Raw genomic sequence first — 26,274 nt, 5'->3', positions numbered from 1 at the left:
TTGTCCACTGTGTGTCCACAGGGCCACCTCCTCTGCTGCACTGTGCACTGTGTGATGAAGTGGCGTGAAATCAAGGCTCAGACAGTTGGCGATGATGAGGATGACGAGGACGATGATGACGATGGGGGCGGTGAGGGCAGCAGTGAATACGCAGGGGAGGGCGCACAGAGCTGTCAACGGCAGCTGGAGACAATGCTGGAGTCCATGACACGGAGGATGATCAAGAGTGACCTGGACGACTTTGAATTGGTCAGTCGCCCGTTCACATGTGCACCATTTTGCATATGCTCTACGTGGATTGGTGGTGCAGTGGTTAGTGCTCTTTGCAGTCTTCTCTCCATTTGACAAACGCTGCAGCATAAGCATGCAGCTGTCTCAGGTTCTTGGCAGTGACACCATGCCATGCTGATAATCACCAACAAAGGCGAAACTGGTACTTGCTGTGTGCGTGCTACTGACAGGACAAGTCGGCAGATTTTTCGCTGACGACCAGCGTAGGGGTGAAGAACAACATCTATGTCATCTTGGTAATGGGCATGTATGAGGTGCTCATGGAGTACAGCTTCATCATGGGCGATCCCAGGTCAGGGCAGCACCTACACGGTCATCTGGGACTGAATTGAAGTGCAACAACAACAAAAAACCTATTTATTAAACTTGCACGTATGTGTGTGTCGATTGGCGGTGTGTTCAGCCGCCAAAAGGTGGAACAGGTGCTGGGGTTGTTTCAGCGCTACCATAAGCTGGTGGAAATTCTGCGCGAGAAGAGTGCAAAGGGCAAGGGCGGCGCTACGAGCAAGACGCCACGCAGCCTGCTATCGCTGCGCTGCATTGATCTCCTGCTCTCCGCGCTCTACTGGTGTGCATCATTGTTATCATCATCATCAGCTGTGTTCTCCTCTTTCCCAGGAATCCTGTGGGATTCTTGGAGAGGGAGGCCCTCTCCTGTAATGGCAACATTGTATCGTTCCAAGACAGGAAGTTGAACGCCGCCGTTTTTCCTGTTCCCAGCGACGAGAGCTCCGACCACGAGGCAATGCTGGCGCCGTTGCGTGGCAGCGTGGAGTTCCAGCGCTACGTGCTGGCGGTGGTGCAGCAGAAGGTGCAGCAGGCGGAGGAGATTGGCCACGTGGACGGCCCCGACGGACAGGACCCCGACAAGGTGCTGCGTCACCTGGTCTCCATCGCCCGGTGAGACATTGCAACATCGATGTCTCAGGCCGTCAGTGTAAAGAGGCAGGCTCTCGGCGCTAAAGTCAATTTAACAAGATTTACAAACGCCCTTACCGACTAAGGATTGAACACGTTACTCGCAGGCATGACGACCTGTGGTTAAGACTAATGACAAAGGACAAGGAGAAAACATCCCCAAGAATGAGATGGAGCAATGAAGTCAGCTGCTGTGCAGGTGCTAGATGGAATGTTGCATCTCAGAAACGTGAAAGATGATGCTAGCTTGGGAAGGCTTTCATCCAGCAGTGGATTAACCAAGGCTGATGATAACCCTCAAAACTAAAATGATTATCTTCAGCTGAAACCACTACAGTAAAAACATAAACAGCCACTACTCTGTTGTCGTATTTGAAGTTGAAACAGTTTGTGTTAGAGGGACTGCAGTATATAGATTGCACTCACTGTCCGAAATTTTGGGGAGGAGGGTCAAAGCTTTCCCACCCGGTCTCCGTGCTTCCTTGCCCACGGTTTTGGCACGCCACTCCAACCCGCCAGGGCGCTGTTGCGGAAGTGCTTCTCTGTGGCGGTGCCCACGAATGACTCGTCGGTGGTATCGTCGGGGGTGGTGGAGTCCGTGGCCAAGAAGGACAAGCACAAGGGGATTCCGCTGCTGTGCCTGGACGTGCTGCAGCGCGTCATCACCGCCGTGAACACACGCTTCTCCCACAAGAAGGAGAGCCTATACGCCGCGCTCGGTAAGGGGATTTGAGAGCGTCCGGTCTCTCTCCTGCCTCTCTCCTGTACATGTACGCTGATGCTGCCAACAGGGGAGGCTGTCCGACCTGGTGGCTGAGCGGTGGTATAAGACGAGCGGCTCGCGATCAGAGGGTTGCGAGTTCAAGTACTGTTTGGGGGTTGACTCAGCCCATCATCCTTTCCAGTGTTGATCAAATAAGTACTACTTTGTGGGGACAGTGGTTTCCTATGCTAAACCGCGCCCCCGCCATAGGCATGTGGAATTGCACTGCAGGCTCAGGGCTATAAACAGCAGATGAGCACTGCCTCAATGCTCATTTGATCAGGAAATGGCTCTGGCTTTGACTAGCAGAGGCTACTCGTTAGTGCTATATGCCACTGCTACTGCCCCTACCTGAATTCATTGGCGATTAATTTTATCCACAGATCTATCCCGTGAAGATCCAGAGGATGCAGACAACGTTATCATTGCGGAAAGAGCTGCGTTTCACATGAGGCAGTTCCAGGCAAGTTGTGCGTAGAGCGTAAATGATGTCTGGATGGAAATATTGGGCCACAGCAGATTCTTTGGCGACGCACGCAAAAACTTTTACTTTTAACTTTTACAATATATGGGGAGAACTTAAAATTATAAATTACATTTATTTTTGGCCAATTAAGCCTAACCAAGTCCCAAGAATCATTTTAGGAGCATTGCATTGGGATGTTTGCCCATTTCCGGTTTAAGGAATTTTATGTGTGGTTGGAAACACGTGCACATACTTAACATAAGGTTGAAAAGCATAGGCAGACGGTTCATAAACCTACTTGCTATACTGCCATCTTGCCACCTATCCCAGCGGTAGTTGGAGTCTCGCAACACACAATGATGTCCGAGTGATACTCCACGCACGACGATTATCTGACGGGGGATTTGTTGGGCGGTTCAGCGGAGTGTGGTTGGGCAGCTGTCGGGAGGTGAGGAAGATCTGAACATGAAGGAGCTCCATGGGCTAGTGAGCCTTCTGCTGGCGCTAAGCAAGGAGCTGCAGCCAGGCTCTACCGAGGTGACTTACACACACTCGCACGCACACAAGCTGAGTGGAGCCGGTGGAGCCTGTTGGACCGGGTTAAATTCCTGAACCTGCTCGGGATCTGCACACAACACAATCTTACACACAAAGGTAAAGATTCCCCATATTACTTTTACTCGACTCTTGGCCCAAGCACTGTTAAGGAGCACCTGTTCAGACCATGAACGGTGCGGGCAGGAGTTATGTGGCTGGAGCGCCACTCCTGAATGCTGTTTTTTTCCACATCGCACCATGTACGTACTCATTTAAGGCTGTGTCGACCTATATCAGGCCCAGGTTAGATTCTGATATCACATATAACTCAGGTGGTCGGGTTTGAAACATAGTGATCGATAATCCATTATGCCAACACTCCCTATAATATTAAACACACATGCATGCACCTCTGATTCGCACGGTTGGCTACGTACGGTGCAAAAGAAGTTCAACATACCTACATACACGCACAAACTGTTGCTCTCACACACACCAGAGACCTAACTCAGCATGTACTAAAACAAATAATGTCAAATAAGTAAACGAGGTTGTGTTGTGTGCATTTACAAAAACGTTGTCTTTCACGTATGCATATCTTCATGCAGTTTGAACAGTGCTTGAACTGGACAACCAAAATTTGCAAGGAGAGCAAAATTGGTGGGTATGACCTCTCGGCCATGTTGACACTCTCACCAGGCAATTACAACTCCCACCCATATGGAAACAAAATACGTTCTTACCAACCTTTTGCCTGCCGTTCGCCTCTCAGAGGACCTGCTGCTGTGCAAAATGCTGATGAACCTGCTCTTCAGCCTGCACTTGGCCCACAAGGGGCCTCGCTCACTGCTCAAGGATCTGGCGCAGGACATTCACAGCCAGCTGGGCGACATAGACGAGGTGAGTCTGGTGACTTTATTTGACTCGCCTGAGAGCCCATGGAAGCAATCTTCTTTCGTATGGCCTATGAAGAGCAATTATTCGAGATTCAGTTGTAAGAGATTTATCCATTCACCTGCTTTGTTTGGGAGTTGGTGAATTGCTGATACTAACCATCACTGCCTTCATGTATATATTTGTGGCAGTGCAGTTATACGGTTTATGGTTTAGAGTTCGTAGCCGCAGCTACACACATTTTACACTGGTTAATGAGGTATCTGCCTCATTAAAACAAGTCACATTTGCAATACCAGTAGCTACCATGATGCAATGGGTAGCAAACTGGACACACATCCAGAGGTCAATGGTTACATTTAATTCAATCTTTCAGCACTGCAGTTGAAAAGCAATGGGCAAGTTTCGTAAAAGCCCTCTCACCTCTGTCCAGCCAGCAGAATAACCGAGTGCGGCACAGTCGATCTGCAGGTGGCGTGTGGTGTGGTCGTGAGGATACTGCAATCTCTTACAAGATGTCTGACCAGCTTGGAAGAGAAGACCAATTACCCTTCAGAGGTCCCTCTTAGTAGAGGCCCTTCCACCAGCATTGGCATGAGCAAGCAATTAGTGCTGCACATTTACCACCTTTGCAACAAAATATAGATTTATATAGCGTCCAATTAAATGTAACTGCATTTCAGGATGCTGAAAAAAACGGTGGGCATTTATCATAATTGACATTAATTTATTCACATTTTTGTTCTAGGATGTGCAGGTGGAAAACCAGTCCATTTATGCCATCGTGAATTCCAAGACTGCTCCTTCAGTAACTGTGAGTTACGTAAAGTTTATATTTTTCTTAAATGCTCGCTCGCTATATATGTACCGAGACCTGCAAACGGTAACCTCCACTCATACTGCAGAGCATCCCATTGTGATTCTCCCCCCCTACCCCCCCCCCCCACTAGCTGGTGGTGCTGTCTCATGCAGAGCACATGCTGGAGGACGTGGAATGGCTCATTGCCCGGCTCAGGGGGGAGCTGGCGTATGCCAAGCCGGTGACCTCCGGTGGGTCCCTTACTTCCATGATCTCTCCACTGCATCCTCTAACATCACACTCGCCCCATCATCTTCCCCACGGACTTATGCTGATAACGATGTCAATGCTGGGTGATGCCGGACCACAGAGGAGGGCACGCAGGATCTGGGTCCCCGGCAGGCGCAGGAGAGGGCGGCCGCCGTGCAGCTGGGAGCGCTGGTCACCTGCTGCCACGAGTTGGTGCAGGCGGCGCTGCCTGCGGGCAGCTGCTCCACCAACCTGCTCAAGCTGCTCACCAAGATGTACAGTGTGCTGGCTTCCATCACCAAATACGTACGCCCTCCCGCTAACTAGCTCGCTCTCCTGCCGATCCCAGCAGTCATCACATTTTTAATTTTGTCACTGCCGTCTGCATGGGGGAGACATCCTGTTAATTCCCTCTTTTGTCTCCCATTCCATTGTTAGTCTCTACCATGAGACAAAATGCTTTCTACAGTGAGGGAAAAAAGTATTTGATCCCCTGCTGATTTTGTACGTTTGCCCACTGACAAAGAAATGATCAGGCTATAATTTTAATGGTAAGTTTATTTGAACGGTGAGAGACAATAACAAAAAAATCCAGAAAAACGCATGTCAAAAATGTTATAAATTGATTTGCATTTTAACGAGGGAAATAAGTATTTGACCCCTCTGCAAAACATGACTTAGTACTTGGTGGCAAAACCCTTGTTGGCAATCACAGAGGTCAGACGTTTCTTGTAGTTGGCCACCAGGTTTGCACACATCTCAGGAGGGATTTTGTCCCACTCCTCTTTGCAGATCTTCTCCAAGTCATTAAGGTTTCGAGGCTGACGTTTGGCAACTCGAACCTTCAGCTCCCTCCACAGATTTTCTATGGGATTAAGGTCTGGAGACTGGCTAGGCCACTCCAGAACCTTAATGTGCTTTTTCTTGAGCCACTCTTTTGTTGCCTTGGCCGTGTGTTTTGGGTCATTGTCATGCTGGAATACCCATCCATGACCCATTTTCAATGCCCTGGCTGAGGGAAAGGAGGTTCTCACCCAAGATTTGACGGTACATGGCCCAGTCCATCGTCCCTTTGATGCGGTGAAGCTGTCCTGTGCCCTTAGCAGAAAAAACACCCCCAAAGCATAATGTTTCCACCTCCATGTTTGACGGTGGGGATGGTGTTCTTGAGGTCATAGGCAGCATTCCTCCTCCTCCAAACACGGCGAGTTGAGTTGATGCCAAAGAACTCCATTTTGGTCTCATCTGACCACAACACTTTCACCCAGTTGTCCTCTGAATCATTCAGATGTTCATTGGCAAACTTCAGACGGGCATGTATATGTGCTTTCTTGAGCAGGGGGACCTTGCGGGCGCTGCAGGATTTCAGTCCTGAACGGCGTAGTATGTTACCAATTGTTTTCTTGGTAACTATGGTCCCAGCTGCCTTGAGATCATTGACAAGATCCTCCCGTGTAGTTCTGGGCTGATTCCTCACCGTTCTCATGATCATTGCAACTCCACGAGGTGAGATCTTGGAGCCCCAGGCCGAGGGAGATTGACAGTTCTTTTGTGTTTCTTCCATTTGCGAATAATCGCACCAACTGTTGTCACCTTCTCACCAAGCTGCTTGGCAATGGTCTTGTAGCCCATTCCAGCCTTGTGTAGGTCTACAATCTTGTCCCTGACATCCTTGGAGAGCTTTTTGGTCTTGGCCATGGTGGAGAGTTTGGAATGTGATTGATTGCTTCTGTGGACAGGTGTCTTTTATACAGGTAACAAGCTGAGATTAGGAGCACTCCCTTTAAGAGTGTGCTCCTATTCTCAGCTCGTTACCTGTATAAAAGACACCTGGGAGCCAGAAATCTTTCTGATTGAGAGGGGGTCAAATACTTATTTCCCTCATTAAAATGCAAATCAATTTATAACATTTTCGACATGCGTTCTTCTGTATTTTTTTGTTGTTATTGTATCTCACTGTTCAAATAAACCTAAAATTAAAATTATAGCATTTCTTTGTCAGTGGGCAAACGTACAAAATCAGCAGGGGATCAAATACTTTTTTCCCTCACTGTAAGTGACGTGTCCTGCCCATGCCCATTTCGTGTTCTTAAATAGAAGCGTTCGGTAATATTAATGTGTTGCTTATCTCGCTGTTTTTCTTGTGTGTGTTATGTGTGGTTCTAGTATTTACAGGTGTATACGCAGAATATAGGGGACCTGCCAGGGAGGTTTGAAAAGTTGGTGAGTTCCGTTCAAGTTCTTTCTGGTTTGGCTATTCTAATACATCCTAAAAGTCTGCATTATATGAGAATATACATTTATTTTTATTTTATTACATTTAATATTGTATTAATCTCTGCAGGTGAAACTGTCAGGATCCCATCTTACTCCTCAGTGCTACGCAATGATCACCTACATTCAGGTGGGTTCATTGAATCCACAGCTTCTCACGTTTTACTCTTGACGCAGGGCAGAATCATTGCCTTCTCTTCCGATGCAGCAGGGAAGGCGGTGTTGTGCGGTTGTGGCATGACGGTTAACCATTTGCTCTTTGCCTGTCGCACACAGAGCGTGCAGAGTGATAGCCTCAACCACAGCTCGGACAAGAAGAGCAAGCGCGGGGCAGCGGCCTTAGCCAGCGCCGCCAAGGTAGCACCCACCGTCTTCCCTGCTGTGGCCCACAGACACAACTCAGAACATCTCCCGTCCCTCCGGGTCGGAGCATGACGTAGACGATCGTCGGTCGTACTGCGGAGTCTGCTTGTGGCCTCACAGACCAGTATGGGAGAGGCGGCGCTTGCCACGTCGGTGTGAGAGAGCTGTTCGCCCAGGGTGGACCGATCGAGATGGGGGCCATTTTTGTTCCTGGTACTGCATCTCCCGATGACTGCCACTGTCCGTTTCAGGCTAAAGTTCTGCGGGAAACACGGCCGATCCCAAACCTAATCTTCTATATCGAGCAGTACGAGTGTTTCCTCATCCAGCTCTCAAAGAAATCCAAGGTGGGCACGGCCTTCCCTCATTTGCTTTACATTTTTGTGTCTTCCCCCGGTGTTATCCCGATTGTGCTCTCGGAGACGAAAAAAAATATTTTATCTCTCGTGAAGCGGTGCAACCATTAAAAGAGAACAGCCCACGGAAGTGGGCTTCACATAAGTGGGCTTCACGTAACTTCCTCCAAGCAATGGCGGAGCCAGGATTTTCAGGTAGGGGGGGCAACCCCTCCAGCAATGAAAAATGATAGGAGTTGTAAGGACTTGTCCCTTGCTTTTTATTTGATGCGTGTGCGGCGATGGCACGTGCCACCCCACCCCCCACCCCACTGGCTCCGCCATTGCCTCCAAGGGCCCTTAAAGTGATCCGTCCCAACCAGTTGTGAGCAGCATCTTCCCACCCGCCCTGGCACCGAGAAAAATGTTTAACGTATGAGAGTGAAACTGATATTTAAATTCTCAGCTGGAATTTAGCCAAATGTAATACACTTGAGAAACCTGGTTTAATCACAAGCGGTTGCCTGAATTTCAAACTCATGGTCTCAGCGGTACAGCTCAGTGCTCTTGGCATCTGAGCCAACCGGTCACTTTATTGCAAGCAACTGGAAGCATTAAGGTTGTCAATGCCGGGGGTGTGTTTCTAATGGGGAGCGGCAGTGTAGTGGCTTGCACGCTGTATTTCGAACCCAATGAACAGAGTTCAATTCCCACTCACGACCAATAACAGTGCCGAATATTTAAACCGCTTTCTATGGGTCGACATGGCTTTAAATGAGTACCGGGTGCAGTGTGAAAACATCAGCACTGGGGAGACAAAGGTGGCCGGGCATGGTGTTGGCCACCCACCTACCCGATCGTGTGCTGTGCCAGCCTTCATAGATGCTACTCGCGAACAGCAATTGCCTCAACAGTCTGTTAAAGGCTACACACGGGGGGACCTTTGTCATTTCCATTCTGCTGCAGGTGAACCTGATGGAGGGGATGAAGCCGAGCACGTCGCGCGACTTCCGCATTAATGCGGCGACGCTGAAGGAGGCGCTGGAGAACCAGGATTCGGACAATGAAGACGCGACGCAGAGCGGAGACGGCACACAGGTGCGTGCGCCCCACCGTCACCGCCGCCACATCACTAAACACCGATTTACTCCACAGTGTCTGGTCACGGCAATTGATATTTATGAGTGTATTTGCAAAGAAAGTTTATTAACGGGCTAGAAAAAACCGTGTTTGATATTTACACAACAAAATACAACAAAACACTCAAATATGTGTAGCTCTTTTCTGTTCTCCCGGTATCGCAGTTGACTGAACAAATAGATTTATATATTTTTGTTTAAATCTTTTTGTTTTCCAGAGCACAACTATTTCAGTGCAGGAAAAATCCCAAAAGCCTCCCAACAAGAAGAGGAAGACTTAAAGTTTGTGTCTGTTCCCAGCACTTTATAAGTTGCAGTGATTTAGTTTTTTTTACATACAGTATTGCATTGTGATAGCGAACCAATGGGTATAACGCTCCCCCATTTATAATGAACTTAGCTGCAGAAACGCATCCTACTGTGTTCATTTATACCCGATCCGTACAGTGATCACGTTGTCTGTGACCCGCGTATAACAATCGGACGCGCCGCCGAATATTCAATCGTTTTTTTACAGTGTACTATACAGTAGACTGTACTACACAGTACACTATACTGTGCAGTACACTTAACTGTATAGCGAAAACATGTACACTGCAGTACGCTTGACTGTATAGCAAATATATGTACACTGTGCGGATATGATGCGTTAATGTAGTTACTTGTTTCTTCAAAGGCCCAGTTCAATTTGTCATTGAGGCTGTAGAGTGAACTCTGCAAGTGGTTCGTTATAACGAGGTAACACTGTATAAGCAAAGTCATTGGAGGCAATAAATTACTTGTATTTACGATGCTCACATTCCTGCTTTGGCCTCAGATGGTTTGTCTGAGTTTCTGCTCCTTGTCCTTGGCCTCTTTGGCTTTGGGCTTGGCGAGAGAACCATTTGTCTTCTGTATGATCTCGTAAATGTCCAGAGCTTCACCTGTACGTGGGCCAAACACAACGGTTGTACTTAGCCATTGTCGTGATGCCCACTAAAAAGCACATGGTAAAAACATAGCTTTAAAATGTAATGTTAAACATGATGTGAAACTGGAGTTCGCAAAAATGTGTTCTTGTGTGCCACAGGTATAGTCAACATCCAATTGTAAAAACAGGCAGCATGTAAGTTATAAAAATCGAATAAATTACATTCCAAATGCAACTACAATTTCTCGTGTCTCTTTTTTTTACATTTTGACCTTTATTCAGCTCAATTTGGGAAAATGGTGTTGGTGATGGAGGTGGTTGTGGTTGTCATGGAAGTGGTGATAGCAGTTAAGGTTTTGGGAGGGGGTGGCAATAGTGGAGGTGATGGTAGTAGAAATGTTGAATGTTTTGTAAGTGGCATGGAGATGGCAAGTGGTGGAGGGGTTGTATGTGTTATTGACAGCAATTGTGTAAGTGGTGGTGGTAGTGAAGAGGGGGGAGGGGGGGCGTGGGCACCTGGAGGGATGCCGTATCTGCGCTGCATGCCCGTGGGGTTGGAGGGCGTCACGCAGTCCATGGTCACTTCCTTGCGCAGGCACGTGTCGATGTCCACGGCGCTGAAGAACGCCACCGACTGCGGAAGGTCCTGCATGCCCAGCTTGTAGGCGAACATGCAGCTGCCCGGACCAAGCACGCATGAGCACACGCAAAGTCACATACACGTACGCAAAAGACACAAGATCCCCCGTATAGTTTTTCACAGTGTTGGGACAAATGCCGTAAGCAAGCACCCATGAAGGACACGGCACCCAAGTGGTTGGGTGGCCAACACACAGCCTGGCCCCTTTTTATCTCCCCATTGCTGATGTTTACACACTGCACCAGGTACTCATTTAAGGCTGAGTAAACCTAGGACCGGTTCAGATATTCACCACCGATGTTGGCCCCGAGCGGGATTTGAATTCGGGTCACTGAGTTCATAGCGCAGTGGGCAAACCAATAGGCCACCACTCCCCATGCACACATGCAGGCATGTGCAAAGAAGCCAAGTTCATTCATTTACGGTGAAAAGATGCTTTTGCTTGCGACATCACGACATAAGGGACTGCACAATGTTTTGTACACAACCACAGCACTGGTCATGTGTGTGCATAATAATCACCAACCATTATCAATCCACCGCTGGATTAAAGCTTTCCCAATCTGTCACCATCCCTCTCACTACTGCACATGATCTGACATCCTCCTGGGCGTGTTCCTTTCTTCGGTTGCCATTCCATCGCCACCGATCTTGTCCATCGGCCATCTGCGCCCCGTCCCTGACACCCGCGGACCCCACCACGCCTTTTGTCCCCTTCCCCCCCTCCCCCCGTTGCTCTCCTCACCGGGTGAGCAGGTTGGTGATCTGCATGGCGAGGGCGGCGCGGTAGCGGTCCTCGCTGGCCACCAGGTACCGCACCTCGTCGTGGATGCTGATGCAGAAGCGACCCTCGATGCGGTACTCCTCCAGCAGCCAGCGCATGCACACGAGCATGAGGTGCAAGTAGTCGACTGCCGAGCTCTGCACCACCCAGTTCACCCTGCTCGTGATGAACTGCAACGACAAAGATCCCCCATGTAGCCTCAACACAATGTTAGGGCAAGTGCTGTTCGCGAGCACCTATGAAGTCCGGTGCAGCATACGAAGAGGTGGGCGACCAGTTCAGATATTCGCCACCGGTGTTTTCCGTGAGTGGGAATCGCAGTAGAGTTGCGGGGTTCGTGGCACGGCGCGCAAGCCGCCACACTGCCGCTCCCAATTAGCATGGGTAATGTTCAGATGCACAGCTCTGTATGCAGTAGGCACCGAGTCGTCAATGGACAAAGCTGTGGCACATTGGCTTCACGTAGCAGTGGGTAGATCGTGGCCGATACCAATACCGCCTGATTTCATCAATGCTTACGCTTTCCAATATCAAAATCATTGCTTCCTCCTCCTGCCAGATACCGCAGCATTATCTGCACACCCCTTGGTATTGTGATACCCACCATCTGTCCTTGGGTCATTCCCGCCTTGTTCATGGGTTCAGCGGAGGATGTCAAAAGGGCGCACGGGGACTCACTTCGTCCTGCACGGCCGAGGGCTCCAGTGCCCGGCTGATGCTGGCGCCCAGCACGGGGGTGCGTGGCGCGGGCGACATGGCGATGCTCTCAAGTTTGTTGAACATCTCCGACTCTGTGCCGCCGGACCAGGCGCGTCCGTCTGTGATGCGCCACTTGGAGCCCTTTGACCTGAGTGCGGGTAACAACAATTGCTGCTGCATCGCAAGGTCAAGTCAAGAGGTCATCACGGCCAATGCCACAAAAGCCACGACTTGCTAGCCATCGCTTCCTTCCAACCTTGCCTTTTTCCAGATCCCAAAATTGCTGCAAAGTTGACACATGACCTGGTGATGATGATGGGGAAATTGATGATAATGACATCGATGATGACAATTAGGATGATGATAACAATGATGGCGGTGATCGGCAAGGGGCGAGGAATGAAGCTGCACCTTCGCGAGGCCTCCCTCTGAATCTTGCGCAGGTCCTGACTGGAGATGAAACCGTCCTCGCTCACCTCCACGGGCACGCCCAGCGTCTCCACCAGCCACTCGCCCTCCTCCGACAGCCGGTGCCTGCGCGCGGAACGTGGTGGTGGTGGTGGTGGTCACGTCATCACAAGACGCGCACGAACACCGGAGTGCTTGTGAATTAAAATTATGCCATAATCTCTCGGCTATTGTGAGCCAGTGGCCATCACGAGGCTATTTAGTTTGTCCGTCGAGAGAGCTGTTCATCGTCCAACCTGTTTGCCTCCCACCAATCTGGGTGAGTACCTGATTGGAAAACCGCGTGTGATATACCAGGTGTTGTAGGCATGGGCTTCCCATAACCACCACCCAGCCAGCAACCCCAACAACGTTTGGGAATTTAACAAATATGTGCGATCTACCAACATTTGCTCCAAAACGCTGTTATCACGGGCACGAAACTGGGCAGGCAACAGGTGGTAGCGACTTCACTGCTTGCTGCCTGCCCATGGCTGACGCACCGCCCATCCATCGCTCACCCACTGCCCGCCCACCACACTCACCGGCGGACGCCCTTGGTGGCAGCGTACATGGCGCGCGCCTTCTCGGCCGCCTGCTGCGGCGAGAGGCGGTGGTTGAACTGCATGAGGAGGCGCTCGGCGAAGGGCTGCCCGGCGCCGTAGATGCGGCCGTAGTTGAAGACCTTGGCGTGCTCGCGGCTGATGCCCACGGTGGACGCCGTCTTGCTGTGCAGGTCCGTGCCGTCGCTCTTGCGGCCCTGCAGCGTCATCCAGCCGAAGGCCGTGCACCCTGCGCCGCCGCGTCGCGAGCACAAGCCGTGACGACGATCGCACCTCCCCCCGCCCTCCCCCATCTCAACTTCGTTCTCGCAGTACGCGGCGGATTTTGGCTGGCCGTTGAACAAAGACGGTCACCGCATCGTGCGCTTCCTGATGTGCTTCTGCGGCCGTCTGGAACGCTCTTCGTTCTGATATTAGGAAGACACTGGAGCTATGCAATTTTAATTCATCTCGATTGAAAACTAATTTCTTTCGAAATGCTTTTTACCTTTAGTTTTTTTATCCTTCCCCCGCATCTCCGATTAGCACGGGTGGCTACGTACGGTGCAAAAGAAGTTCAACATACATATATTATCGGACCATTTTGTAGGTATATATATGCAGAAAAAGATAACAAAAGCAACTGTTACGTGAGGAATTGCAAATACTGCAAACATAACCCCCTTCAGTGCAAATCAGCTCGAGCAGATGACCTCCAGGAGGATCATAGCACAAAACTAGAGAAACGTATATAGGGTGACTATTGTACGGTGGGCGTCCTCTAGAAATGGAGCGATGAGATCAGTTTGTGTGCGGGAGTTAGAAGGATTGCTGCATAGCATGTGGGTGATGGCCGTGGCTTGGAGAGGCCACCATTCAGCAATGGATAGTTCAAAGATATAGATCTCATCAGCAATCTGTTACATTATAGATGCCAAGATGTGGCAAGTAAAGCTGAATAAATGCCGCTGCTGCTACCGAGCGACGCCGCCACGCCACACGCCCGCCCACCAGCTCACGCGCGCAAGCCCCCAGCCCCACCGTGCATGCCGGCCATCTGCGCGTCGCCCAGCACGGAGGCGATCCACAGCTCCTGCGAGTCCACGTCGGCTCCCACCAGGTGGTACCCCGGCGGCGCCTGCACCATGGCCTTGAGCTCGCTGCCCACGCGGTCCGCCTGTCACGTGTGGACGCGAGGGTGATCGGACAACACAGATGAACCGATCGGGCGAGCGACCGACTACCCGAGCAAAGGAATGACGGACGGATCGAGCGACTGTGGGGCAGGGGGCGACCGCGGTTAACACAAGATCGTAAGAGGTGGAGGTGGATTGTGAGCTACTAATGAAGATGATCGCGGTGGGGGACGGCGTTGTGCAACCCGGTTGCGAGATGCTGTAAAAGTCTTTATTATATGTGTATCATTTATATTTTTATTATATTTTATTATTAATTAGTCCTTTTTCAATCCACTAGCTCCGTCAGTCAGGGTCGCCGTTTGACCGCTAGCGAGTCCCCAATCCGTACCCGCGCATTGCTGGCGGTGAGCCACGTGGGCTCCACAGCCCGGCGTGTCACCGTCCCCGCCGTGACCACCTGCGGCAGGATAGCGCCGTACTTCCCGTCTTCGTCGAAGTCCGAGTGCCTGCAAGCGGCCGCGCGAGTGAGACGACGAGAGGGCGAGCGACAGAGCACGCGACGGTGGGTGAGAAGTGGCGCGGTCCATTGGGTTTACGGTGGATTCATGGTGGGGGGGGGGGGTGTGTGGCGATCCGGCCGCGTGGCCCAGTGGTTTGAGAGCTTGCGCCGTGCAGACGGGAGGTCCCGAGTTCAAATACTGTATCGAGGGATGATGACTCAACCCATCATCATTCATCCAGGGAAGATAAAATAATTCATGTTTTGTGAGAAGTGAACAATGATTGTTGTACACAGTGGATGGGAAGTCTCTATCCTCTGAGTCATAATAGCTTTTAAGATAGGGATAGAGACCTCCCACTCACTCTGTATGTAAATCCTAGTACTCGTCATAAGAATGTAGAATCTCCTCCATTGGTTCAGCTCCACCAATGGAGATGCCCTCCACCCAATACTCATTTTAACGTGGAGAGATTTAAGAAGATTGCGTGTGCTGCGACTGGTGGTGAGAACACCTCGCACAACCTCGCAATAATTACCTGCTCACTGTCCTGGGAAGCTCGCTTTTCTTCAGCCACACAACTTTCTGCGAGCTGTGGAACAAAACATCCGCGCATCCCGGTTAAATCGCACCGCTCCCGATCGCGGCAACGTCACAACTGGGGGCGCCGTGAGAAGGTGGCGGCAGCAGCGATTTTGAGCCGCTGCCACCGCCGCCACATCAGCACCGGCCGTACCTGATGCGTTTCTGAGCGTTGCGCCAGAAGGAGATCATTTTGTTGATCTCGAGCGCCCTCGTGGCGTCGGCTCCACCGCCGCTCGCCTGCAGGGTGCCGTCCTCCATCTTGCTCAGGAAGTCCTTGGCCAGGGGGCTGCCCACTTTGTTGTCGTTGCCGTCCTGCGGGACCCACGGCAAAACGCCTCTCGTCGGTCGGCTGTCACGACGGCGGGCGGAGTGGGGGGCGGGGGGGTGGGCGGAAGCGGTGGAATTCGTCTGAACGACGTTAACGCCTCGGTTCGTACGCGACGGAGGGAATAGGCGAGCGCACCTTGTGCGGCAGACGGAAGAACCAGCAACCGGGCAGGTTAACGTCGTTGAATGGTCCGTTGCCGTAGTGATAGCACGCCTCGCCCACGTCGCCCGGCTCGGCGTCGCACGTCTCCACCTGGAACCCCCAAAATGCAGGCACAAGCGGTGCGCGCGTGTTCGTGAAGACGACTTCAGTTTGTAATTTGATTCGCAAACGTGCCTTCTTGTGTTAGCCCGCAGTTTCTGCCTTACGAAAGAGACATCTGTCTTAGTGTGGGATGTCATCTGGTTATAAAGGTCACTGAGTGACCGATTGATTCTACTGCCTGAATGATTGAATGATAACGAAGACCTGAACATACTGGCTAAACCAGCAGATGGGTAGTGTTGGGCCCCACAACGCCAAGTGGTTGGCGGGGCTACCCCGGTCGTGGGCGGGGTTGGCAGGGAAGTGGGCGGGGTCAATGTGTGGGTGGGGCTAGTGATTGGGTTCGTTTCGAGTGGATGTATAAGCGGGCGTCGTGGCCAGCTCACCACGTGTCCCGGTTAAGCCTCCCAGAATTGCGGCACCTGTACTTTATGGGCACGTTACCGTGGAGCTTCCCCCCTTCTTGGCCGCCCCTTTCTTGCGTTTGCCGCCGGTGGGCATCGTCGGCGGATCGATACCGTTGCCTTCCAGGAGGTCCAGTCGACACATCTCCTCCGCCTGACGAGACACAACCACAGCAACAAAGACGAAGGAGCTGGATTAAGCCAGACTGTCAAGTGCCGCTCGCGAGCGCCTATTACGAGTGGTGATTGGCACAGGACGTGTTGCGGTGTTGTGGCCAGCAACGAGTCCTTCGAGCTGATGTTCACAGAGCGCCGCAGGTGCTCATTTTACATTGAGACAGTCTAGGATGGACCCAGGCAGGATTCGAACTCGGGTACTGTGATTGTAGAAGTGCAGTGCGTTATAGCCATTGTGCCACTATTCAGACTGTTCCTCGCCATGAGGGCAAAGTATTCTGATCTCCCCTTTCGTTCACTTTTCACTTCCGATGTTTACCACATGCGTGCTGGACTAGGTGCATTCCGAAGTGGTGAGGTTCTCCAAAACCCAGACCGGTATGATTAGGGTTGGCAGCCGAGATGGAACGCGCGGAATCTGAGTCCGGCTTGGCCATCGCCTCGCCCCACCCCCCCACGTCCGAACTCCGCGAGCGTCGTCATCGTCACCTCCTTCCACAAGTCGCTGTTCCTCAGCATGAACTTGTCGGCAAGCGCCAAGTCCAGTGCCGCTGGGGCCTCCTTGCCCTTCCGCCGGCAGTGCTGCTGGTACACCTCCCCGACGGCCCTGGGGAGGGACGGGAGCGGGCGGCCCAGGGGGTGGGCGACCACACGCCACCAACGTTAGGCGAGCGGCGATCCACCGCACAATCCTTAAACGGTGAGAAACTCTGGGGACGGCAGCGTGCGTGCGTGCGGCCTGGATACAGATGATACCCGCCCAATGCAAATCGTAGATTTGTCTAGGAATTCCCTTTTGCGAGTCATCATCCTTCCCTTGATGTGCAGCCTCTGCCGAAATTGGGTCACTTGTTAGGGTTCAGGGTCACTGCTCGGTTGAAACCGTTTATTCTGTACACCGTGCTTTTACGTCTCATTAGTAGGGTTGTAACGATGCTTGTATTCGCTGATTCAATCAGATGTTGTGCTCTGGGCATCGTTGGGTTGAGACGGAAACATCTGAAACCCTAACAGTTGATAATCTTCTCAGTGATTGTGCAGTCATTGACGACTGGGCTGAGACTATCGCTTGGGAACCCAGATTAACCACGGCTGGGCAGCTGTGGCTAATCGGCTCAGCGTCCTGCTGCCTCGTGGGAGGTTTTGGCGATGTGCCACATCCCCCCCGTGCCCACCTGCTGGGGAACGCCACCGCCACGTCGGATTCCCCGTCCGCCTCGCCCACCTCGCCCACTCCTTCCCGTGCCCCGTCTCCGCCGCCCTCCCCATTCCCCGTGTCCCCCCCCGGGTCACCTCGCCCGGGCACCAGGTAGCCCCAGCCGTGCGGGGTCGTGTGGTGCAGCGGGAATCCGTCCCAGCTGAGCCGCAGTAGCTTGGGCGTGAGGCGCATTTGCAGGCTCAGCAGCGAGGGGCCAGGGCTCCACTCGGGGTCGCTGGGCGGCGGGCACAGCTTGCGGTACCACCTGACCCGACGGCACGCACAAAGACGAAGATTGCCCGTCCGTGTCGCCCTTATAGACTCTTAGGTCAAGTGCCGCGAGTGCTTGAGAAGGCCGGCACGGCGCACAAAGAGGTGGTGGTGTGGCCACCGCGGTGCCCAGCCACCTTCATCTACCCAGTGCTGATGCGTGTGAACACGTGTTCATTCACGGCCTGCGGACGTTCCACTATCAGTAATGAAGCAAGTCTCTTACTAACGGCTTCTTGCTAGAGAGATGTGGACGTGTAGTACAGGTATAACAATCCCCCCCCCATTACGATTAGATACATTTTTGCGAGTTAGGATTAAAATTCGAGCAAACAATAGACTCTTCTTTTCTACATTGCAATGAATGCTAGTGCGCCTGGTAGTGCACACGGTGGTGGTACGGTGGCTGGTGAGCGGTGCGGATCTACGAGGGGGCTCACGCGGGGTGGCCTGGAAGGAACTGCTGCCTCTTGGGTAGCAGCGGCAGCGTCCGCTGCTTGAGCCTCTCCAAGGCGAGCGACCCCGCCGGCGGGGCCTGCTCCTCCTCCTCGCTCGGCGGCCCCGGGTCTGGCGAGGGGAACAATGCGAGAGGGCGGCCGCCAAGGGGCCTCGGTAATACACCTAGCCACCTTCCCACGCCCACTTCTTTAGAACTGCTTTTTTTTGTTTAATTTGTCCTTCCCCCCACCTCCGAATGGCACAATTGGCTCCGTACGGTCCGAAAGAAGTTCAACATACATACATACATACTTCACCATCGATCCCTTCGTCTCAAACACGCGGTCGCCACTCTTAAAAGTTCACATCGTGCCGCTTGAACAGCAGCCCCGTGGAGCGAGCCCCGAGCCTCTCACCTTCATCGTCCTCGCACACGGACGCAGACGTGGTGGCGGCAGCAGCGGTGGCAGCAGTGGTGGCATCAACACCGGCGGCAGGGTCCTGCGCGCTTTTCTTCGCAGCAGCTTTGGCTGTTTTATCTTTTTTCTTCCCAGCCACCACCTTCTTTAGTTTGAACTCCTGTGTCGACCAGTCCTGGTCCCAGAACCACGGGTCGTCTTTGTACCTTGGGGGATGACCACAAACTCCTTATCAGCCTCGCATGAATTGCTATTAGAGCTGGGACAATTAGTCAATTGGTTAACAGACTAGAAATTGTATTCAACCACCTTCATGTGAATCGATTACTCAGGCCCCTTTAATATTGGTTGCCGCCCCTACATCCTGCCTCCCGAAGGCAGGAAACCCCTAGGAGCCACGCCCAGCGTGGCACGGACAATGCCATCGAAATCACCAAGCCACATCCCGTACAGCGGCACACGTGGGAACAGAGTTGACACTTCCCCTCCACCACCCTCCCACCAACTATTAATACAACGTCCAAACAGTCAGACAATCGAACCGATACTCGTTGGAGCGATCAGTTATCGGAGTCATCGGGCCGTGGCCCGGCTCTTAATCTCCTTTTCCCGTAGGTCTCCCTCGCGTTCGAAAAAACTCGGCAACGCGCCCACCTCTCGCCCTGCAGCAGGCCGCATGCCTCGTTGGCCAGACTCATGAGCGACTGCTTCATCTCGCGCTGCAGCTCCTGGTAGGTGTCGTGCGACTCGCTCACGTAGCGCTCCCAGTTGTGGTTCACAGGTAGGTAGCACTGACCCATCTCCAGCATGCCGGCCAGCGTCACCGGGTGGGGGCACCTGCCGTTGTTGGCACAGGGGACATTGTAGGGACCTTTAGTCAAGCGAGAGAGAAAAGGGGAGAATTCCACCCTTCTGGAAAGCGGAAAAATATATTGTTTTTATCTTAAGTCTCTGCCGGAAATCAAACGTACGGCTTTTAGTTATCAAGAGTACATCGGAGAGAAATTCCCAGCGTATGTGACGGCTCTGGAACCCCTGCGGGTTACAGACAACTCATAGACATGCTCCGTGATGAGCCACAATGGTGAAGAAGTAGAAGATATGGATGGGGGAATTCTTCTAAATGTGAGGTAAGCACATTCCAACCCTATATTGTGCGACTTTAATGCCAACGTAGCCACAAAGGTTCAGATATGATCGGACGATTGGTAAAGTTGTCAGAAGAGTCGCGAATGAGAAAGGTGTAAGTATCTATAAGAATTGTCAGCCAGCAAAGACATGAATATACTATAATGGGCAAATCCAAAATTGTCAATCTCTGTCCTCAACAAATTCAATAATGACAAGCATTCACAAGTGTAATTTGCGATGCAAGTTACACTTGAGCACAGCCCAAGATAGGCCAATGCTCATGAGACGGAATCACAAGGCGGCCATTGGTGTTGTTGTTGTTGTGCAGTGGGGGACCGGAGGAGCCCCGGTGGTCGGGGAAAGGGCTCAACGCTCGATGGGGTCACACGGGAGTCGCGCGCGAAGAGTGCTCACCTCTTCATGAAGAGCGGCAGCTGCTGGCAGAACACCTCGTGCGTGGCTTTCACGTCCCGCGCGCAGTACGACATCAGCTCCTGCCGCGGCGCCACACGACATAAACGATCGGCATAATCAAAGCCATTGCATTGACCGAAATGTCGTCTGTTATATATTGTTTCCTGTTAGGGCCACACAGTGTTACTGATGAATGTGTTGAGTTCATTTGTAATATCGAATGGATGCTTGTACAATTGTATACTAGACATTTAAACATTCGTTCCCACCACTATCATGAATGATTTTGCACAATTTTTATTTTTGATTTGATACAATGCATTTTTTTCTCATCGTTTGAGGTGTTGCTCCTTTATTTTGTCTCGTTTGTACAGTTTTATTCGCTGTATTACCCTAAATAAGGTATTCGCATATCGCGTGCATCATCATCCATGTTCTATCAACTGCTGGATGAAGGCCACCCCACGTCGCCACGCCATTAAGGTCTCACGATGCAGCAATCCACCTCACTCCTGCGCACGAGCTAATCTCACGACTGTGACTGGCATTCATCGAAAAATTCGATATCGTGCGCGTGTAAAACATTTCAAATCGATGAATAAATGCATCGCTACATGCTACTGAGAAACATTAATTTGGAAGCGAGGCCCCATAGGCAGACAAAATAAACGTTACACAACGGCCAAAAATCCACATTTATAGACTTATTAAAACCAAGCTGCATCGTCACGGCAGCGCAGTCTGCGAGCGCCCCTGGCCGCTCGCCGCCGTTGCCGCGCTCACCTGGAAGCTGCCGCGCACGTCCTCCATGCTGCCCTTGACGAAGACGTCGCGCTCCTCCTTCTGCAGCGCCTGGCCCCCCACGTAGAGGCCGTGCACGTCCACCAGGTTGTTGATGCTGGACACGTCCACCCAGTCCCACGCGCCCATCTGCTCGCGCCAGGCGAAGGCGAGGTGGAGCAGGCGGGCGGGCGGGCGGGCGAGCATGCCCGCGGTCGAGTGAGTGATCGAGCAGGCGGCAAAGCGAGCAGTCAACCGAGCTGATTGTTTCAAACCTCCAGTGGGGTTGTGGCAACACACGATGTGGCCCAACAGGTGAACAGGTGTGCACGCTCAACCAAGAGGCCATCGGGTGTAAACACAGTTTATCCACAACGGGGCGAACGTTCAAACGTATAGTTTAGCCAGTAGTGTCGTTTGTCCGAGAGCCTGTGGATGACCCAAACTCGTCAGATAAAACTCTGAGAGTGTCCGTGTGTGCGGCTTAACAGGTGCTCGCTAACAGTGCTTGTCAAAGTCTATACAAGGGATCTTTGTGTGTTGATAAGTTTGTTGAAGTGTACGTGTATGAGTGTAGCGGTAGTGCAGTGGCTAGCTCACTGCGCTACGATTCCAGCGAGTTCGCTACCCGCTCACGTCCAACATCGGTGATAAAAATCTGAACCACTCAAGGGCCTCCGCTTGGTCGAGTCAACCTTATATATTATGACTGGTGCGGTGTGTAAACATTAGCACTGGGGAGACAAAGGCGGCTGGGCGTGCGGCTGGCCGCCCACCCCCTCGTGTCGCCGTGCTGACCTTCATAGGTGCTACTCACTAACAGCACTTGCCCAAACAGCTTTGGGCGGGGGGGGGCGGGTGTATGTGTTTTGTGTGCAAGTGCGTGCGTCCGCATGCATTTCTGTGGCGCGCGTTCGCGTTCACGTGACGATGACACCAATGCTGCCGCCACCCGTAGGCGACCGGCGCCGCTTCGTACCGCGGGGCCGTCGAACTTCTGCCGCGTGCGCGCCATGTGCTCCTGCACCTCCTGCAACCCGCGCCGCTTGCCGTGCCGGCTCGCCATCCACAGGCTGCGCTGGAAGCCCGTGAGCCCCGAGATGGCCATGTGCAGGCTCATGGTGTCAAGGAACCGCAGGCGGGTCGTCTGCCGGGGAGCGGCGGGCGGAGACGAGGTGAAATATATCGAATGGTTAAGTTGATAAACGGTCATCGTTACCGATGCCCACTGATGCCAGAACCACCACCACGCCCTTGAAGTCAATGCTTCTTGCCTTCTGCTAGATCCTGCGGTTTCTCACCCCCTCCTCCAATCCCATCCTGAAATTAGATCTTACACAGATGACTTGCCTTTTGATGACCGCTCTTTCAGAATGATCGCCACCAGTTGCCTTCAGGTCTTCCCCTTGGTCCATGGCCTCTGGGTGCCACTCCCAATGGCTATCTCGCTGACCTGCCCTCTACCCTGCACGTGTCTCACATTTAATCGATTTGCCACAAATGTGCATTTAAGCACATGCACGTACACGCAGCAAAAGCGGTTCTACAGAGGCTTCCACGACGGCGCCGCGGCACGTACCGCGAGCTGGTACTGCTCCCGCACGTGCGCGCGATCGAAGCTGACGTTGTGTCCCACCACGAGTCGCTCGGTTGAGTCCCCTTGCGATGAGGACGACGACGACGTGGACGAGCAGGAAGCAGAGGAGCGGCTTCCGCTACCCGACTCCATCGGGATGAGGTCCTGCAGGGAGAGCTGCTGGGGCCATGAGAAGCGGCGCTCCACCAGCCTTCGGCTGCACCAGGAGTACCTGTGTGCGGATGTACAGGTGTGGCGTCACAGGTGCGGTTGCACAAGCGTGGTTGCGGCAGAGGTGTGCTTGTACAGGTTTGGTTTCCCAGCTGTGGTGATGCAGGTGTGATGGTTGCACAGATGCGGCTGCGTCTTCCCCTAATCAACACGTCGCTCCGCTCTCGCCCGCTCTCCTCCACACTGGGCACACCACTAACCAGGCGGCGGGGGAACAGGCGACGGCCAGCGTGGGGCAGTGGCCCTCGGTCACGCACACCTCCACGTCGAACACGAGGCCCGGCTCGTCGGGAAAAGGCATGGCCTCGACGTGCCCGTCGGGGCCGTACCGCGTCCACCCGGCCTCGTAGCGCCACTCGCGCGGCAGAGCCGGCAGAGCCGAGCACGCCACGAGGCCGCACGCCGCGCGCACGTAGCCCAGGCTCTGCCGCGTGGCCAGGGCGCGGAAGTGACCGTCCACCGAGTCGCCCAGCAGAGGAGGCAGGCGGAGGTGGACGTCCTTCAGCAGGGCGCCGTCACGGCCCCACAGACCGTGCTGGGATAGGTGCTCCTTGCTGAGCTGCACGCTCTCTTCGGGGTGGCTGGACTGTCGATGGACAGGAAAACCGCACGCGGTCAATTACTGTAGACGTCTCTGGCTTGGGTGTGACCTCTAATTCATGTCTCAGTGCAGTTCCAAGCATGCACATCTCCATGCTTATTTGTGCACTTTTAAGTTTTTCTTCCATTATCTATCCTGAAATGTCGGCCTATGTATATGTTGTATGACACTTGCGATTATGAACCTGCCAAGTTGTATTTGTGCATTAAGAATACGCCAATAGTTACCTAAACAGTCTCAGTTCCACATGATTATGTTTATAAAAGGTTCAGCTGGCAATATATTTCCCCAAATCCTCGTTCATTTGTTTTTCAAACGTGGGGAAACAAGTGCCTGGAGAAAACACCACGCATATGCGGGGATAATACCTAACTTTGTAGAAGTATTGAGATTTCCCGAGTACATAGAGTTTAAATAATCTCGTACTGACCAAAATCAATCAACCACTAGTACTAGCTGTTCCTATAACTAGCCAATCACGAGTACTAGCCTCTACCTTAACCCTAACCAAAGACAATCAGCCATTAGTAATGGCCCCGTCACCGACCCGTTTATATTTGTGTTCTTCGTTGTTCTGGTGTCTGGATGTTCACCTCACCGTCTTGAGTTTTACATCAGCCGCCAGTCCAGCAGCATCGCACGGACGCACCTCTACGCCTTTGAAGATCTGCTCGTGGAGGTTCCTGCTCAGCATCTGGATGTTGAGGGGGTTCATCCGCGTCTCGTCCCGCTCGCTCCTCTCCTCCGCCTCGATCGCGGCCTCGGCCCCTGAGCGCGCCCAGCGCCGGCACGGAGCGGCAAGGAGCCCGGGAGCCCCCAGCCGCCGGCGCGATACGGCGGGAAGTAGCCACGCGGCCCGGGGCCCCGCGGACCGAGCGGCTGTGAGGATCCGCATGGCCTCTCCTCGTGTCCAAGTCTGAGGTTCGCAGGTCCCACCGAGGCTTCAGGTTCTAAGGTCTCAGACCCCAGTGTGTCAAGGCAGCAGAGGTCACAGGTGCCACGGTCCCAGGTCATACATAGGGGCCGTCCATAAATGACGTCACGCACCTGGGGGGGTGGGGGGGGTCAGACATTTGTGACGATGTGTGACGAGGGGGAGGGGGGGGGGTTGAGAAATGTGACGTCACATCAAAATGCGCAACTTTAAATATAGACAACACGTTCTACTTAATTACTTTTTTTTAATAAAGCGATTTGAAGCATGTTTTATGTTTTATTTTTTTTGGGGGGGGGGGGCAGAGCTTTGTGACGTCATATTTGAGGGGAGGTCTGACTTTTTGTGACGCCGTGACGACGGGGGGGGGGGGTCAAAAATCGTCCAAAATCGCGTGACGTCATTTATGGACGGCCCCATAGATCGTCATGTTCATGGGGCTTTGATACAGAGTTCTCAACATTCAAGATCTGAAGTTTCATATTCTCCTATCCCAAGGTCTAAAGAGTTGTAACGGTATCAGGTGCAGGTGCCAGCGGCCTCGGATCGTTCGGGTCACGACCCTGAGTCCGCTCTGCAGCCGCCGCATGTCAATAGCGAGCCCGAAAGATTCCCCTGCAGGACCGCGGCTCGCTCTGCAATGCCGCGTGAGTTCTGTCGAGGCCCGCCGCGTCAAAGCACGAAGTCGGTGACCGTGTCAACGACTGCGCCGCGTTCATGTGGATGTGCGATGCGACAATACTGTTTCAGTTTCATTTAATTGGTATAGCCCTGTGAGCCGTTCGGCTCTTGAATCGGGTGCAACCGCAACACACACACACAAAAAAACGAAAACATGAACAAGAAAAACATCTTCAAGTGACTATGAGCAAACAGAAAAATCCAGGAAAATACAGCAAAAATCTTCCAGAAAAAGCACCGTACACCAGCGCTCTGTGCAAAAATCCCAGTGGGATGCAAGTCAAACACCAAACTGAAAACTGAAACTGAAAACAACCACGAGACAACTTAGATACCGCGGTGTTCGATGTGCGTGTTAATGGCTACGTTAAATGTTGTGTTGTTGATGGCTGTGTTGTTGTTCACTGATTAGCACGGTTGGCTAGGTACGGCGCGAAAGAAGTTCAACATACGGTGCAGTCGGAACGCAGTGAGCGGAGTTGCAGCTCGACGCACGTGTAAACACGGCCCCGCGCGCACGTGCTTCCGCTTGTGTCGCGCCTTAACTCCGTCCGGGTGGAAACAACGGCAGGCGGAACCACTTGACGCATTGAGAGGGGTCCCCCCCCCCTACTCACACACACGTGTAACACGGTGATACGATTGATCGTTTACTTATTTTGTCTATCCAGCAGTGCCACAACTGAGTCTTAGGACTCATTTTTCAGGAGGGTCCTGCTACGTTAAAAAAACAAATTCAAGATATATTCTTAGCTCTTTCGGTAAAGTCACGTTGAAGGGAGACAATAAAATAATTAAATATACATAATAAAATATATATTATTTTATTGTTTCTCTTCAACGTGACTTTACCGAAAGAGCTAAGAATATGAATTACTGACGAAAGCTTTAAATCAAAATTCAAGATACTTTCAGCCAATTAATGATGAGCATGTATTATTATACACGGAACACCCGGAGAAAACCCACGCGCGAGGGCGGAACACTCTATCCCCGTACAGATGTAAACAGGCGGCGATTAGTCCCCTGGCTACACTGCTGGCGAGCCAGGGTTGCTGGATCGCAGGCCACGTGCTCAGCCACCGTCACCCGGCCCAGCACAAACCGGCGACGTCCAAGCGTCAACAACACTCAGCACATCAATTAAACGACTT

General features: G+C 52.4%; 2 protein-coding genes across 4 annotated transcripts in view; one reads left to right on the top strand and one right to left on the bottom strand.

The window, feature by feature from the left end:
* Positions 1-10,173, top strand: part of FANCI (FA complementation group I) — a 28,004-nt gene extending 17,831 nt beyond the window's left edge. The window contains exons 21-38 of the mRNA XM_032951271.2: positions 22-249; positions 462-583; positions 695-859; positions 1,012-1,191; positions 1,729-1,928; positions 2,356-2,435; positions 2,859-2,975; positions 3,584-3,635; positions 3,748-3,875; positions 4,618-4,683; positions 4,820-4,919; positions 5,039-5,223; positions 7,084-7,140; positions 7,262-7,321; positions 7,468-7,548; positions 7,806-7,901; positions 8,856-8,987; positions 9,247-10,173. Of these exons, the coding sequence (XP_032807162.1) occupies positions 22-249; positions 462-583; positions 695-859; positions 1,012-1,191; positions 1,729-1,928; positions 2,356-2,435; positions 2,859-2,975; positions 3,584-3,635; positions 3,748-3,875; positions 4,618-4,683; positions 4,820-4,919; positions 5,039-5,223; positions 7,084-7,140; positions 7,262-7,321; positions 7,468-7,548; positions 7,806-7,901; positions 8,856-8,987; positions 9,247-9,309 (2,112 nt within the window). The 3' untranslated portion in view covers positions 9,310-10,173. The remainder of the gene's footprint in view (positions 1-21; positions 250-461; positions 584-694; positions 860-1,011; positions 1,192-1,728; positions 1,929-2,355; positions 2,436-2,858; positions 2,976-3,583; positions 3,636-3,747; positions 3,876-4,617; positions 4,684-4,819; positions 4,920-5,038; positions 5,224-7,083; positions 7,141-7,261; positions 7,322-7,467; positions 7,549-7,805; positions 7,902-8,855; positions 8,988-9,246) is intronic.
* POLG (DNA polymerase gamma, catalytic subunit) lies at positions 9,075-25,820 on the bottom strand. 3 transcript variants are annotated; one of them, XM_032951294.2, is made up of 24 exons: positions 25,573-25,820; positions 24,104-24,552; positions 23,105-23,490; positions 22,677-22,905; positions 22,077-22,244; positions 21,101-21,247; positions 20,318-20,397; positions 19,427-19,609; positions 18,770-18,978; positions 18,356-18,482; positions 17,623-17,910; positions 16,937-17,054; positions 16,311-16,424; positions 15,738-15,854; positions 15,426-15,586; positions 15,228-15,281; positions 14,578-14,695; positions 14,092-14,227; positions 13,054-13,300; positions 12,473-12,595; positions 12,041-12,209; positions 11,324-11,532; positions 10,455-10,615; positions 9,075-9,951 (listed from the first exon to the last, which is right to left on the bottom strand). In XM_032951294.2, exons 2-24 carry the CDS (start codon positions 24,398-24,400, stop codon positions 9,842-9,844), a joined length of 3,951 nt encoding a protein of 1,316 aa, XP_032807185.1. In that variant the 5' UTR covers positions 24,401-24,552; positions 25,573-25,820; the 3' UTR covers positions 9,075-9,841. The 3 variants fall into 3 exon arrangements, with proteins under 3 accessions (XP_032807185.1, XP_032807194.1, XP_032807203.1); XM_032951303.2 differs by having other exon boundaries at positions 25,616-25,820; XM_032951312.2 differs by having other exon boundaries at positions 24,155-24,552; positions 25,573-25,818.
* Between the last annotated feature and the right edge of the window lie 454 nt (positions 25,821-26,274).

Source organism: Petromyzon marinus, chromosome 1 (assembly GCF_048934315.1).
Source record: "Petromyzon marinus isolate PM22_M1 ecotype Great Lakes invasive population chromosome 1, UKy_Petmar_22M1.pri1.0, whole genome shotgun sequence".
NCBI lineage: Eukaryota > Metazoa > Chordata > Hyperoartia > Petromyzontiformes > Petromyzontidae > Petromyzon > Petromyzon marinus.
Note: the sequence above shows the minus strand (reverse complement) of the source record. Positions and strands in the feature narration are given on the sequence as shown.

What these genes read in the sequence shown, in the direction of transcription:
- POLG (XM_032951294.2), bottom strand. Translation starts at nt 24,400, where the DNA reads ATGCGGATCCTCACAGCCGCTCGGTCCGCGGGGCCCCGGGCCGCGTGG. An exon ending in GGCCTGCTGCAGGGCGAGAG is followed by an intron (nt 18,979 to 19,426) that starts GTGGGCGCGTTG and finishes TCATCCCCCAAG; the next exon opens with GTACAAAGACGACCCGTGGT. An exon ending in CCTCGGCCGTGCAGGACGAA is followed by an intron (nt 11,533 to 12,040) that starts GTGAGTCCCCGT and finishes TTGTCGTTGCAG; the next exon opens with TTCATCACGAGCAGGGTGAA.